General features: G+C 52.5%; 1 protein-coding gene across 10 annotated transcripts in view; it reads right to left on the reverse strand.

Moving 5' to 3' along the window:
* Window positions 1–15,396, reverse strand: part of FAM193B (family with sequence similarity 193 member B) — a 30,675-nt gene that overhangs the window by 601 nt on the left and 14,678 nt on the right. For 6 of the 10 annotated variants that reach the window (XM_043912406.1, XM_043912409.1, XM_043912411.1 and 3 more), the window contains 7 exons: window positions 14,862–15,093; window positions 13,387–13,774; window positions 10,807–11,008; window positions 9,653–9,892; window positions 2,633–3,653; window positions 2,407–2,482; window positions 1,590–1,687 (listed from right to left, as the gene is read on the reverse strand). In XM_043912406.1, the coding sequence (XP_043768341.1) occupies window positions 1,591–1,687; window positions 2,407–2,482; window positions 2,633–3,653; window positions 9,653–9,892; window positions 10,807–11,008; window positions 13,387–13,774; window positions 14,862–15,093 (2,256 nt within the window). In that variant the 3' untranslated portion in view covers window position 1,590. The other 4 variants (XM_043912407.1, XM_043912413.1, XM_043912412.1 and 1 more) reach the window with 4 other exon arrangements.

Below are 15,396 nucleotides of genomic sequence, written 5' to 3' on the forward strand. Positions count from 1 at the left end.
TCATCCTCAATCTCAAGGACTTGAGGACAACACTAGAGGAACGCAGAGCCCCCCGCTGTAGGCGAGGGTGGAGGAGGAGCCCGGCCTCTCCCGCTGACCGTGGAGAGGTCAGCTGTGCTGACCCCTGCCTCAGGCTCCAGGTGCCTGGCCCCCAGCCTGCACCAGCAGTGCTCCCTCAACACTCGGGCTCACAAGCAAGGCTACGAGAAGGGTGGAGAAGGTCAGAGTTGGAGGGCATTTATTGGTGGGGAGCACCCCCGTCTTGAGAAAGAGACCAGTCAAGAGGGAGGGAGAGAAGATGGCTGGTGGATGGATGGGGTTTAGATGGATGAGGTTTCCTACGTAACAGAGGCACTGGGCTGGGGGAGGCAGTGTGACTTGTTTTCTCTCAAAAAGGGCAACAGATGAAGGTGCCTGGGGTTCTGGTAGCCCCTGGCTCCTGTGGAGGTGGTGAAGAAAGGCAGGATGGCACCCTGACCCTGGCAGCAGCTCCTGGGGGGTGCGGACATACCATGCCAAAGGACCAGGGAGCCCAGGCCCACAGAGCAGCAGAGCTGAGGCGAGCCCGATGACTGCCCTGACCCTGGGTTAGTGCCAACGTGACCAGCCTACAGGGAGCCCAGCCCTGAAGGCTGCCCCCGGGAAGCAGAGACTAGTGTCAAGGATCCTGACTCAAAAGGGGACTCAGGGACTCAGTCAAGGGTCCAAGAAGTCTGCTGCCCTGGCACTGGGAAAAGGAGGAAGAGACAAGAGAGGACATTCTCCTGAGGGGTGAGCTCAGCCCACCTGCCCCAGCTCCCTACTGCCTCAAAGGCAGCTGTATGCTTGCCAGCCTGAAGAGGCCCGGCCACGGGCACACATCTGAGGGTGAACTATGGCACTCTACAGCTATTAAGCCCCAAGCCCAGGACAAAGGCCTGCCAGTCAGTCTTCTCTTATGCCCTGGGGGTTCCCAGCCCACTGCCTTCTCAATTTTCTGTTTTTAGCCTGGAACAACATCTGATATGTCAATATTTCAGATAAAAAGACCTATGCAGGTGGCTGGGAGGGGAGACCAGAGCCCAGCTGGGGGCCAGGCTCTTCTTCCAGGAGGGAGCTTCAGTACCGGTTTCCTCATGGAACCCATCCTGTTTGAGGAAGAGGGCCGACCTAGCCTCTACGCCTAAATGACCTCCAAGGCCTTGGTCTAGCGGGACTGCCCTTTCACTGTTCTCTTGGGGCTGGGTCCATTTTGCGTGGCTTCAGCTGGGAAGCACCTTGGTAGCCTGCATGGAGGAGCCAGGCCAGGCCAATGAGATTCAACCCAGAGGCCAATAATGTCAGGGTGGGGGCCGCCCTCTAAGGCCCATGGCCCCCTGGGCACTTTGGCAGGCAGCTGGTGAGGGAAGCTAGAGGCCTGGCAGCGACACCCCAGGGGATGGCAGTGTTGGAAGGGCCTGACAGGAGGGCCCTCAGGAGAGGAGATGGGGCCGCCAAAGCACCTAGTCCAACTCCCTGTGCTCCAGAGCATGAAATGGCCTGGCAGCGGCACAAAAGGTGGCAGAGCATGGGAGGAAGGGGTGCACAAAACACTTGAGGGGTCTCGATACCTCACTGAGCTGTGCTGGGAGTGGTTTTCTTGAGGCTGAAGTTGGTCCAATTCACAGCAACTTTCTGACGCGTCTGCTTTGCAGAATCCAGACAGAACCTGTTGGGTTTGGGAGATGCCCAGGCAGGGGGTGGGGTGGGGGCACAATCCAGAAGTTCTCTCTTCTCCCCACTGGACCTGCTTCCAGACCTGTGAGCCCTGGCCACTAGGGAAACCAGGTCAGCTCTGTACAACCCCTCGGACCCAGGTGTTTCGGTCTAACAGTAAGGGGCTGTCCGGGTGAGGTACGCACACGCCTAAGGGGCAGTGTGTGAACAGAGTGACCTGCCTTAGCATACAGCCAGCCTCCTCACCCTGGATTTTACTCTAGCTAAACTGGGATGCCTTCTGTTTCTCCCAGGATGATGTATTTCTCCTGCCCTCAAACCCTTTTCATTTTGCCTGGCCCACTGATTCCTATTCCTCAAGTTTCAGTCTGGTTACCACCTCTTTGGGGAGGGCTGCCCTGGCCACCCCATCCTTCAGCTTCGCCATTCCTAGGCTCTAGCCCCATGTCTTTACTCCTCTAATAGCTCTTATCACTGGATTGTATGTATATGGCTTTCTCCTCCAACCTAGATAAGACTGCCCCCAAAACTCAACCCAGGCAAGAGCAGAGAAATGCAGGTGAATAAAACTGGAGAAAGCCCTTGTTCTTGGGGCCTGACATCCCTCCTGCTCCCAGTCCCTTGCACCTTCCCAGATGATCCATCCTGGCTACCTGTGTCCCTACCTGGGGCGGGGGAGATGAGTGGGAGAGCAGGCAGCCTCACACCTACCTCTTGAAGTACTCCACCTCCCGGTCAGTCTCATCCATCTCCACCCCATCCATGTCCTTGGGCAGGAACACATCGTCTAGGAAGACATAGCCAGGAGGGCTCAGTGCTCACAGCAGCCTCTGGGTCATGCTCCTGGGGCACTGCTGCTCACAGGTAAGGGCTGCCCTCCACCCCGTGGCCTGGCTGGGTGGGGGCCGATCAGTCAGTCAGTTCCTGGTGCACTCACCCAAGGAGGCGGCGGACTTCTCCTGCTTGTTGCGGCTCCGGCGGCTGCGGCCCTTGCCCTGTTGCAAGCTCTGCGGCCTTGCTGGGCCTGGGGGGTGTCCAGACTCCTGCTCCAGAGGCCGTGCCTTGGCTTCACCTGGCCAGTTTCGCCAGGAGCTGCCCTTCTCCTTGTCAGCTTTGGGGCTGTCAGCCCAGCCTGGTCCTGGTCGGGCCCCCTGGCTCCCTTCTCCAGCTTCAGCACCGCTGTCCACTCTGGGAGGCTCTGGGGCCTTGCTTGGCTGCTTGGGGCTAGGGGCCTGGCCCTTGGCACTGGGAGTCTCAAGGCAGGCTGGGGGCTGGGAAGCTGGGCTCACCTCGTTCTTCTTGGCCTGACTACCCTGTCTCCTGCCCTTCCGTGGCTTCCCACCTGAGGCCACAGGCTCAGACAGCTCCTGCTTGCAACCAGGGGCCTCCTTTATGCTTGGCTCCTCAGAGCCAGGGTTACCTGGCTTGGGTGTCTTGACCCAGATCATCCGGGACAGGTTGGGCACAGTGTTGAGCCTCCTCACTAGCCCATTCTCAGGGATACCAGGAGGGGGGCCCTTCACTTCTGTCCATGGTGGGTGGGGACTTCTCATTTCTGCCCATGGTGGGGCTGGCTCTCCTGGAGCTTGCAACATGTGGTTCTGAGGAGAGCCCAAAGTCAAAGGGGACAGGTCAAGGTTAATGTCAGGCCTTTGTTCTGAGGAGCCACTGGGGTTTGAGGGGGCTAGACTCTGAGGTTTTGGCTCAGTGGCCCCTTCCTTAGAGAAGCCATTGCTGTCCACGCTGAGCTCACACATACTGAAGCTGGCACAGATGGAGTCCTTGACAGTGTTCTTGATCTCCTGTAGACGGCTGTTCAGAAAGCTGTTGACCCGATCCAGCTCCCGGTCGGGCCACCCCAAAAGACTCTCCCTGGCAGGCCTCAGCTCCCGGCTTCCAGAAACACTACGATTTGCTTGCTTCAGAGCTTCCGCTGCCAACTGGGCCTTCTCCTTCTCCTGCCAAGACAAGAGGCAGTTTCAGCAGGGGCTTGGCAGCTGCCAGGCACAGTATGATACCCAACACGTCTGCTTCCAGCACAGCTTTGCCACTAACTGGCTAGAAGCAGGGCCTGGCAATCCTGGCCTGCTCACCCTACAATAACAAGGATGAAATGCAATCCAACAGGTACATGTGTGGGGATGGAGGCATTTACACCAACAGAGGGTAGGGTTTTTACATCTTGTTCGTCCAGGGCCCTAGAATCAGTCCTAGGGCCTAAAAGGGTTATAGGATCTCCCTCCCAGGCATAAGCTTAAGCAATTTACTCACTTGCTGAGTAGCAGTGGACTCATCTGCAAAATGGGGACAGTAATTCTGGAGTGAAGACCAAAGTGGGGATATGTGTAAGGAAGATTAGTATTATGGAGGCATTCTCTTCAATTCTGCAGGTGGCAGGAGAAAAAAAGCCATGACAACATGTAGGTCTTCCAAGAAGGAAGATGTGGGGCTGTGAGATACCATGGTAGATCAGACTGTTCTGGGTGGCTGGGAAATGTGTGTGCCCTCCTGAGGCTGCCTATGGGTGCTATTGGAGAGGGCCAAGTTCCCACAGGAAGGCCACTCACTGCTTAGTTGGCCTCAAGGAATCAAAGGCACACCTAAAGCATGCCCAGTGGCAGACAAGAGGCCCCACAGCAAGAGATAAAAGCAGCCCCTTTGCCCAGGTGAGGACCAGGAGGCTGAGGAAGGCTGGACTCTGCCACTCAGCATTGACAGTCAGATCGGGAAAGTGAAAGCAAGTCTGTGGGCTCTGAGTCACCCCACCCCTAACCTCTGGCACCAGCTCTGCCCCAGCCTCAAGGCACCAGCAGGTTGAGGAGGTCTTTAGAGGGAGACAGGAGACAGTTTTCAAAAGCCAATGGGAATGAGGTGGTAGTGATGTGCTAGGGGCCAGATGACTTCACTATCTCACCTGTTTACAGCTGATTTGGGAATGGAGGGGGAGGAACAGGAAAAGTTATGTGAGAAGAGGGCTTGCCACCACAATGTCAACTTAAGAGGGTGACCCTCTGCCCCAGGGGGCATACATTTATTCTCTCATCTTTTTAACAGGCTGGTTCTATAGCTGACTAGGACCACAACTGTGGGACCTTGGACAAATCACTTACTCTCCCTGAACCTTACGATCTCCATTTATAAATTTGGGAGAAAACCAACCAACCTATATATGTAACAGATCACCATGAGGACACCTCAGTGGGTGTGTGTCCCCTTCCCTGGGCAATAATCAGGCTGTGCCCTGGCACAGTGGTGCTCAGGTGAGAAAGGAACTCAGGTCTGGAGCAGCTGTAAGCCGTGGAGTTCAAGGCTACAGGCAGAGCTGAGGCCATGGTGATGGACAAAGAACCGGAAGGCCCTTCACTCTGCTCTTCCTCTGTGTCAGAACAGCTCTGCTTTCATTTGTTAGGAATTGAGGGCCTGAGGACAGTTTCAATTGCAGAAAGGACTTCTGCTATACAAGTGTGAAACAACTGGTGTAGAGGGAATGATGTGGAATCGTGTATAGTTTTGTAATGAGAGAAGGAAAAAGCATGGAACCACACATTTTTGCTATGTACCATAAGCGTGGTACCTTCCCACGTTGCCTCATTTAATCCCCACAACTGCCCTTGCTGTGTCATTATCCTCAGTTTATAGATGAGGAAACTTGACTGGAAAGAGTTAAGGAACTGACCCAAGATTACATGCTAGTTAAGTGGTGAGTCAGGACAGCATACCCAGGGGTGATCTTCATGTTTTTAAGTATCATTTGACAATCACTTCTTGACCTGTGACTCTTATATGAGGCACTGGGCTGGGCTCTGGGAACTCAGCTGTGCATAGACAGTCTCTGTTCACTGACTTGAGTCTGCTGAGGGAGATGGATGTGCAAACAGGCTGTTTAATTCTGAGTGACAGTGTGAAAAGCAACAGGGGAAAAAGCACGGGGTGCTCTGGGGACCCAGACTGGGCCATCAGGAGGTGCTTCCCAGAGGAGGCAGTATTTCACTGAGCACTGAAGGGTAAGTGGGATTATCCTGGGAGGTGTGAGACAAACATATTCTAGACAAAAAGTAGAAGAAAGGCTGGGAAATGGGAAAATGTAGAATATTTAGGGAATGCAAATACTTAGAAGGACAGCTGGAGCACAGATCTCTTTTGGGTGGAGTAGAGTGGGCAGGAAAGCCACAGGGGCAGACTGAGAGATGAAGTTGGCAACCTAAGCAGGGGCTAGATCCTCAAGAGCCCCACAGGCCATATCTGATCCTAGATTTGCGCCTATAGGCAATGTTCAGTCACTGAAGGCTTTTTAAACAGTGTCAGTAGGGTGGAAAGAAGTGGATGGTGTGAGCTACTGGAGGGTGTCACATGACCAGGACTGTTCGGTGACGGGTGGTGGAGAGAACAAGATGAGTCAGGAAAACATCATCAACCATCACTACTGTTTCTGCAGCAACTACTCTGTTCACTCTGCCCAACCTTTCTGTGCATCACTCCATTTCATTCTTGCGAAAGCCATGAATTAGGTTCTACGTTATTCTCATTTTATGGAGGAAGAAACTGAGGCTTAGAGGTTAAGTGATTTGCCCAAGGTCATACAGCAAGTACAGCAGAGCCGGGTTCAAACTGGTCCAATTGCAAGGCCTGCTGCTCTCCATCACCATGATGCGGTCCTCCCCAGATGGCATCTGGGGTTCTGGTTGAGGCAACTGGGTGAATGGTGGTGCTATTAACTAGACAGACAACGGAGAAGCAAGAGTGGGCTCTTTCGGAGAAAGGTGACAAGCTCAGTTTGGGATACGCTGAGTTTGGGTACCTGTAGAATGTCTGTGTGGAGGTACCCACCAGTGGTAGGATATGTTACTGTGAAGCGCAGGGGGAAACGGAGACATAATGACCTGGGAGGAAACACTATCTAGATGGCTCTCTCCCAGGCAGCTGTCTTGAAGGGGGAGGGCCAGGCAGAGGAAGAGGTGCTCACAAAGGAGATAGGACAGAGGGCAGAGAGGAAGTGAGAAATGTACAGAATGTGGCCTCCCCTTTCCCCTTCCCTGCCCCCACTTGAATAAGGTTGGAGGGGCCAAAGAAAACAGTGTTTGAAAAAGAGAACAAAGGGTGAGATGCTGCCTAGTGGAAAAGAAGATGGAACAGGAGAAAATGATTTGGCAACAAAGAAGTCACTAGTGGCTCTATGGAGGAGTGGAGGTAGAAGACAATCTGCAGTGAGCTGACAGGAGTAAATGCAGATGACATTTTTGTGTGGTCAGGAACGAGACCAGGGTGGTTAAAAGAGGCTGTACGCTCAAATGACAGTTTGCTTTCAAAAAACAGAGTACTGGGCACAGTGAGAGGCTGGAGCCACCCAGCAGGAAGTGGTATTAGACAGAGGAGGCAGGAAGGACAGCACAGGCTTTAGGTAGGAAAAGGACTAACTCCTCCTTCATGCAAGAAGGAACTCTGCAGGACAGTGCCTCTCCACTGGTTTTTAATCCTTGTTGAAACAGGAAGTGAGTTATCTGCCAAAAAGTAAGGTGGGAGTGGGGAGAGTCTGGCAGCTGGAGCAGAATGGAGGTCTAACAAAGGGGCTGGGGTGAATGGAAATGATGAGGAGTCAGAAGACTAGAGAACAGCCAAGTGGGGGCTCAGGCAGGTGGGAGACCATTTGGCCGGGGTGCCAAAGGCAGATTCAATCTAGCACCTTCCTCAAGGTGTAGGAGAGAGGCAGGCTCGGGCTGAAGCCAGGACTGTGGTTTTTCTAAGTGGGTATAATGGAAGGACAATGAGGAACTGAGAGGATTGGTAGGAGAGTGAATGAATGATACTCAAGGGATCTCAACTGGTCTGAGAAAAGAAGGAAGACAGGTGACAGTCTTCAGTGGATGAAGAGGAGTAGTGATGGGAGGTTACAGATGACAGGCCCAGGGTCGGTTTCAACGGAGCAAGGGTTAGGACATTAAAGAGTCAGGGTCCAGAAATGGTATGAGGGAACAGAAAAATACCCAGCTTTATCTGTCTCCCCAGGTGGGCAGTAGGTAGATGGCTTTCGTGGTGGAAGCTGTGTTTTTGGGGGTTGTAGTTAAGCCTGGGAGGTGACGGAGGGGTACTGTGGAGGAGGCTGATGTATAAACAGATAATGACATGATCGATAGTTACAGGACATCAGAACTGCCTACTCTGTGTTGTATCCTGGCCTCTGTCCTGGGTGGGGCAGGTGGGAGTGTGCAGGCAGTTTCTGAACTGCGAGCAGAGAGTGATAAATGGCAGACCAGAGAGACATGCGAGGTGCAGCCACAGCACACTGGATGTCACCGAGGAAGACTGCGGAGGAGGAAACATCTGAACTGGGCTTGGGAGGAGGTTTTTAGAAGGAAAAGGAGGGGGCAGAGGTTGAGGAGAAAGGATATCCAGGCAGAAATTTATGAAAAACATACCAGGCCTGGGAACGGTGAGTGTGTTCCCTGGGACCTAACTGGGAACCACAGCCTTGGGAGGCCAGGAAAGGCCAGAGAGACCACTTCTGCCCACTGCACACTCCTGGCCAGGCAAAGCTGGCAGGGAGACAGCAAATGCCGACCATTTTCTGAAGGCAGTGGTTGAGACCCTTTGGTTTACTACTTCAGGTGCAGGGAAGGGGTCCTGATTTGTCCTTTGGGCTGGAAAAAGATGGAGAAGCACTGCTGTTTTCCAGAGCACCAGGGCTGTTTGACCACCCAGGACCTGGAGCTAGCTGGCTGTCAAACCCATTCTCTTCAGCTGCTGAGCTCCCGAGTGTGGAACTGTGCAGACACAGTTGGGGGCAGGCAGGCTAAGAGGTAATGAGGTGGCAGGGGACGAGCCATCAAGCTCTGCTGCTTGCCTGGTGGCAGGGCTGCCAGGAACAGTTCCCCTGGTTCTGTCCTCGGCCTTCTGGGAGGAGTTCACTCAGTCCTCAGGATGGGTCATTCCCATGGCTTCAATTACATCTCCATGCCAGCAACTCCCAGCCCCACATCGCCATCTCCACTCGGACCTCTCATGAGAATCTCCGAGTCACTGTGCCCCAACTGAATTCCCTGTCTTCTGCCAATTCCACCTGTGCTCACTAAGGTATCCCATCCTGCCAGCCACCCTGGCAAACTCCTAGGAGGTATCCCTGACTCTATCATCTCCTTGTCCTGTAATCAAGAGATCACCTGCCTCCTCTGAAAACTGCTCCAGGCCCATTATCAATCACCTCTCCCCTGGCTCTTGGTTCTCTGGCCCGGAGTATCACTCCTTCAGGCTACCTTCCATATTGCTACACAGTCATCTTGGGAAGCACATCTGGTGAGTGCATTGTGTGATTAAAGCCCTTGGGTGAGCCCCCCTCAGCTGCAGGATCAAGTCAGAGCTCTTGAGCAGTACATTCTCTCACTTCTATTTGTCTGCCTTCTCCTGGGTGTGAGCTCTGACTTAAAAAACTGCTGTGGATGTGCTATGCCCGTTGCCAGGAGGGTCCTCCTGATGAATCTGTACTCACTCTCTACAACACGGCTCCCTGGGCAGCCTGGGGGTCCAGCCATTTCCAGTGCCTCAGGCAGGATGGGGGCTTCCCTCACCCCAGCACTTGTTGCACACTAATGTGCTTGTCCAGTGTTGTTTCTCCACTGGACAAAGCTTTTCTAGGGTAAGAACCTAACTACATCATATTTGGCTCCAAGTATTTGCAGAAGTGTTTGCTGAATGAACATATGACTGACTGACTGAAGCAAGTCCTAAGATTTGAGGAATCCAGTAAGCGGCTTCTGACGCCAGGACTTGTTTTTCCTCCAATCACTGGTCCCCTGGCTCCCTTACCCCGATGCCTCCCAAACTCATTCAGACCTTCTCAGAGAAGAGAGCCCTGCCAAGGCCTTTGGCAGCCAGTACTATTCATGCCCGAGAAGTCCTGGGGGTTGGGGGTGAGGGATTCCTCGGGGGAAAAGAGGTGGTAGAGCTGTGCTCCCCCCACACCCACCTTCTTTTTCAGCTTGTGCCGGGCCCGCTTGGCAGCCCTGGCGCTGTTGGGGACTTTGGGCTCCGTGCTGTTGATGAATTCCAGCAGCTCATCCACATCTCGATGGTCCACGGCGGGCTCCCCAGGGATCCCGCCCAGGGCGCCCCCCTTCATGGGCAGCTCCTCTTTGCGCCTGGTCAGCCTTGAGCGAAGCTTCTCTCGGATCTCGGTATAATTCCGACTCGTCGGGGCAGCGGGTGGCTGGGGGAGGGGAGGTGCTGACGTTACACCCTGGGCCTGGGAAGCCCGGAGCACTCCCACCCGCGGGCACCAAGCATGTGGTGAGAAGCAAGACAACTGTTCTTTCTACCACAGCCACAGAGGCCAAATGGCTTCACCCTCAGGCAGGCTCGGAGCCAAGGCAGCAGGGGGCGGAGGAGTGGGAGGTATGCAGCAGTGCTGCGAGCACGCTGACTTGGGAGCCAGGAGCGCAGGTCTGAGCCCAGGCTTCGTCACTCGGAAGCTGTATGACCTTGGGCAGGTTCACTGAGTCTTTGTGAGCCTCGATTTTGTCATCTCTAAAATGAGGATAACAACTTCTAGCTCAAAGGTGACCAGCAACATAACTGCTTGAATTTCTTCTGTCCTCAACTGCTCTCCCCTAGCCAGAAGCCCTTTCCTCTTCACCCTATGAGACTTCTGAACTGCTTTCTCCCCCTGTCCAGAGACAGCCTGAACTCTGCTCTGAGCCTCCTTCCTGGTGCCATCTGTGCTCACTGCCTGTCCCGTGGCTGGCTCCCACACTGAGGACTGAGAGCCTTGGCCTCCACTGCCTTCCTCACGCACAAGCCTTCACTTCTCTGTGATTACGCACGTTACGTATACATACTCATCAGAGTCATAGCTTTCCTCTGCCACTTCCTTTCTTTTTGCCTAAGGAAAAAAAGTCAATCTTAAGAGAAACCATGAGAAGAGCAAAGGTAGCAAATTGTTGAAAAATCTCTATCTCACCCATATGCCGTGAGGATCTAGCAAGCAGACGCTGGTGAGGACTCACAGGGTCCAAGCACAATTATTAGCTCCATGAGCAAGGGGGGCCCTGGGAAGAGCAAGGTGTTCCCCTGGCTCCCCTCGGCTGGCCCCCAGCCTGCTCTGGCCTGGGAAGGCTCACTCACCGCATTGTGGCCGAAGAACTCACAGTAGCAGCAGTCACAGAACTTCCCATCTCGCTGGTGGGTGGAGGATGAGGTGCAGGAGCTACGCTCCGAGCTGCTGTCCTCTTCCTCGCCCAGCCCCTCGTCTGCCTCGCATGGCTGGGGAAGCTGGCACGTCAGGCCACTGTGGGTAAACTTGTGCCCCTTGCACCCAGGGTCCCTGCTGAATTGGGAGAAAAGACAGGCCCAAAGGTGAGGAAAGGCAGGGCAGGAGCATGCTGTGAGGAGCCTGGGGAGCAGCCGCACCATCGCCTTCATCTGCCTCATCCCACAAAGACCAAGGCAGACAGACAGAATGAGCCCCTTGTAAGAACAAGGCAAACCTCGCTGTTCCTCAGGGCCCCCCTCAATGGCACTGTTCTGGAAAGTTCCCCGTGCCTCCCCTCCCCACGTCTACCATGTGAGCCTTCTGGACTCTGAGGACACCAAGTATTCCTCTATCACACACTACAGTGACGGTCTGTTTACCATCTGTCTTCCAGACCAGAGTGTGCATTCCCTGAAGATATGGACTATGCCACTTCTATTTTTGGGTCCCAGTGTGTACCATCACAAGCCTATACACAGTAAGTGCTCAGGAAGTAGGTGTCTGAACAGATTAGTGGGCTGATGGTTCCTTGGAACATCTAAAGGAGGTCAATGTCCTTTCATTCTCTATTGGTTCCCCTCACCCTGACACTATGGTTTTGTTTTTGGCCACACCGTGTGGCTTCTGGGATCTTAGTTCCCTGACCAGGGATTGAATCTGGGCCCCTGACAGTGGAAGTGACAGTGGATCATGCTCAAAGGTCCTTCTGATTGAGATCGCACCACTGCACAGAGCTGCCTTAGCCATGGTGTCTTGAGGTTAGGAAAGCAAATGTGCCTTGTGGGCCATATTTTGAGCTACTGTTTGTGCCAGGTATTGTATACAGCAAATTATTTCTAACAATCCCCCAAATCCTGCAAAACATGTTTTGCCATCCCCACGCTGCAACAGAAGAGACTGAGGCTCAGGGTGCTTCACTGTCTTGCCCAAGGAGCAGCTAGGACTCACCCTCCCACTGCACTGCTCTGCTTCTGGATTTCAGGAAGCATCCTGTAATATGGACTAATTTCCCAGGGTAAGGAAGAGACAGGTCTGAAAGGTCCCAGAATTCACGCTAGAGGAGTCAGAGTCCTGGGTTGGCCATCAGCAGTGGGAGTGCTCCAGGGCTGAAGCCAGAGAGAGCCAGGAGGAAGGGCGGGGCAAGGAGCAGCTAAGGAGGTTCCCTGGGGCAGGAATCATTATCAAAATGCTTAGAGGACTTTTCCTGGTGGCCCAGTGGTTAAGACTTCACACTTCCACTACAAGGGGCATGGATTCAGTCCCAGGTTGGGAACTAAGATCCTGCATATTGGGTGGTGCAAAATAAGAAAGTGCTTAGAGAAGCTTAACCCCAACTGACCATTATTCATCTACTATATTAGCACAGTTAAAAATTCCTAGTGCTTTAATACTGGTGGTTACATCAATTTGGAGACCCCTTTGGAAAGCAATTTATCAATATGTATTAAGAGTCCTTCTCAATAAAATAAAAGCAAAAAATCCCTCATATCTTTTAAACTGAGAACTTTTCACCCTGAGAGATCTATTCCAAGGAGAAAAATCCAAGAGTGAAAAGCTTTAGGCAAAGACACCGTTAAGAGACATTATTTATAATGTTAAATGTTGGGATGACCTAAATGTTCAGCAACTGGAGAAGAGCGAAGCATTTCCCAGCCGAAAGCTGAGGTTCAGAAGCCATGTGGGAACCTAACAGCGCTAAGTGAAACTGGACGACGAAAAACCACACGGACACCACCACTACCACACGGGAAAGCTACTCAAGAGAACACTGCTAGGAGTGCTGTATCGGGGTGGTGGGATTTTAGAGTGGGCAAACAGAAACACATCATCCACACACAGCTGACTTATAAAGAGACAGATCTTCTCCAAAAAACTGTATCTTTCAAATATATATTAAAACAAACTTTCTCAGGACTTAAGAGTTAATTCTAGGAATCTACTTTAAGGACAGAACTCCTGACATTTAGGTGCAAGGATGCTTATTACAGTCTACAAAAAAATCTACAAGTGCCTGAATATCCAGGAATAGGTAATGATAAAATAAATTATGCCACAGCTGTATAATAAAACATGTGGCCACTGACAAAGTTTTTGAAGAATTTTAACTAGGGAAATGATGATGGTATAATGTTAAAAAGTAACCAAACGAAAATGATACAGGATGTGGACCTCATTTTGTTATGGATATAGAGAAACATCAAAAAAAGAAAATATGCTGTTGTGCTAAAGTTTATCTTTAGGTTGCCAGGAATTTTTTTCTTTTTTTATGTATTTAAAATTTTTATACATTTATAAATTTTCCCAAGTTTTTAAAAAAACAAACATATTTCTTTCATATCTGGAAAAACTATAGAAAAAACATAAACAGAGTATACCCTTTAATTTTCACCCCAAAGTTTCCCCCAAACTCTTAAGTTCAAGTTGTCAGGGAGTTTGCTCTTTGTGCCACTCACCTGTGCGTGCTAGGGAGCTGCTGAGAGCTGGGTGGTGGGAGGAGGGGCCCGCTGCAGTGCCCGCTGCAGTGACCACTACAGGGGTGGCTGCAACCCGAGAATGGAGGAGGCATCTTCAGGAGCGGCATGCTGGTGGAGGGAAGGTGGGGGCTCTGACATGGCCCTGGGGTGTGGGGGGCAGCAGCCACAGCAACAGGGCATTCTGAAACCTGGGCAGGGAAATGCACTGCTGGGGTGGTGGGCAGCAGGTGCGGGTGGGGTGGTGAGCCAAAGGATCCGGGGTGAGATGGGATCAGCGGCGCTGGCTGGGGGTGGTGGCCGGTGGGGCTGTTAGGTGGAGCAGTGAGGTCTGAGTGCCGGTGGTGCTCCGAGATGGGGAAAACCTCACCTGTGGGTGGATGGGGGAGAGAGGTGTCAGAGTGGGAGCCCAGATCCTGGGAAGGAGGCCCAAGGGCTCACTGCTGCAGCAGCCTGCTTACTGTGACCAGAGGCAACATGCCTGGGCACAGTCTCTCAGCATGGTGGACCCATGAGCTTTTGGAAAAGCCTAGCAGTACCTTGGGCTGGAGAGATTTCTCTGCAGGCAGCAGCTGGACAGGCTGAAGATGGCCAGGCCTGAGGGAGAAGGCACCAGGAAGGCCAGCCCCATGCAAGGTCATAAAACCTCTGCTGGGCATAAACAGGGGTTGTATGTTCTATCTCTGAGTGCTTTTGTAGAACCTGTCTGACAAGGCTCTGCTTCTGGGCCACGTGCATCAAGGCAGCCAGGATATGCCAGACTTTCGGGTGGCCCCAAATTTCAGAGGACAAGTGGGAAAGCACTTTGATGACTCTCTCTGATTCATGCACCAAAGTAACTGGAATTATGTATCGCTCCACTCACAGTTCTGGGGGTAGCACCCCTTTGAAGAACTCAGGTCCTCCATTTAAAAGTAGACAGTAATTCATATTTACAAAGTACAGCAATAACTCAAGATTTTTTCTTTAGGTTGCTAAGCATTATCCCAAGGTCTAAAAAAGGCTTACACAGCTGCGTAACTGGCTAATAATCAATGCAGCTCACACTGCCAACTGCAGATGGAACGGCAGTGCTTTTATAAAAGCGCCCATCCCTTGGATAGAGAAGAGGAGACACCCAGGCCCTCTGTGCTGCTGCAGCAGTCAGGTGATCTGAGTCCTAATTCCTTCAAGGCCCTTGCAGACTTTACTTTCTCTTCAGCCGATGCTTACCAGGTCCCCTCTTGGATCCAATGGGAACAGTTATCAGAGCCAATGCCAGCAGTATTTTTCAAGTTCAGAGTTTTGGGGAAAGGATTTCTACCAAGATAGTCAAGGGCTAGATTCCCTACTTGGCTTCCACCAGAACAGCTCCACTTTTATTTAATAACCGATCTGATTTGTTTGAACAAAATGGTTAGGAAAACACAACTCTCTCCATTTATGGAGAGAGCTCTCTTCTGAGCTTGGAGACTCACCAGGGATTGTAGGAGGGCTCCCGAGCGAGCCACCTGGCAGGGCCCCGCTGGAGTGCGGGGAGTTCCAGAGGCCCGAGAGCTTATGTGCTGACAGGAACGAACTAGGATCCCAGTCCCCTGAGTTCCCGTGGCAGGAGGAGGATGAGGAAGAGGACGACGAAGAGGAGGACGAAGAGGAATGAGAATCACCCCCACAAGACTGTGATTTGCAGGATGTGTGTGACAAGGAGATCTGGGGGAGAAAAAGGCTCATGGTAAAACAGTAAACATCAGGGCTGACCCGCTGCTGCCTTGGCTTCCCCAGGGGCACCTCCTCCTCCAGGTCCCCATGCCATGGCACAGTTCCCACAACTCCAGGTGCAAGGGCAAACATGGGCCAGGCCTTTGCCAAGAGGGGCTGTGATGCTCCCCATGAAGTGAAATATGTGGATGTGATGAAAGATTCTGGTAGTGGCAGAGACTGTCTGTCAACTGTGGCCTTTGGGGAGTCCTGAGAGCTGCCAAGGAGAGGAAAAAGGTCTTTAAGTCAGGAATC

Source organism: Cervus elaphus, chromosome 9, assembly GCF_910594005.1.
Source record: "Cervus elaphus chromosome 9, mCerEla1.1, whole genome shotgun sequence".
Taxonomy (NCBI): Eukaryota; Metazoa; Chordata; class Mammalia; order Artiodactyla; family Cervidae; genus Cervus; species Cervus elaphus.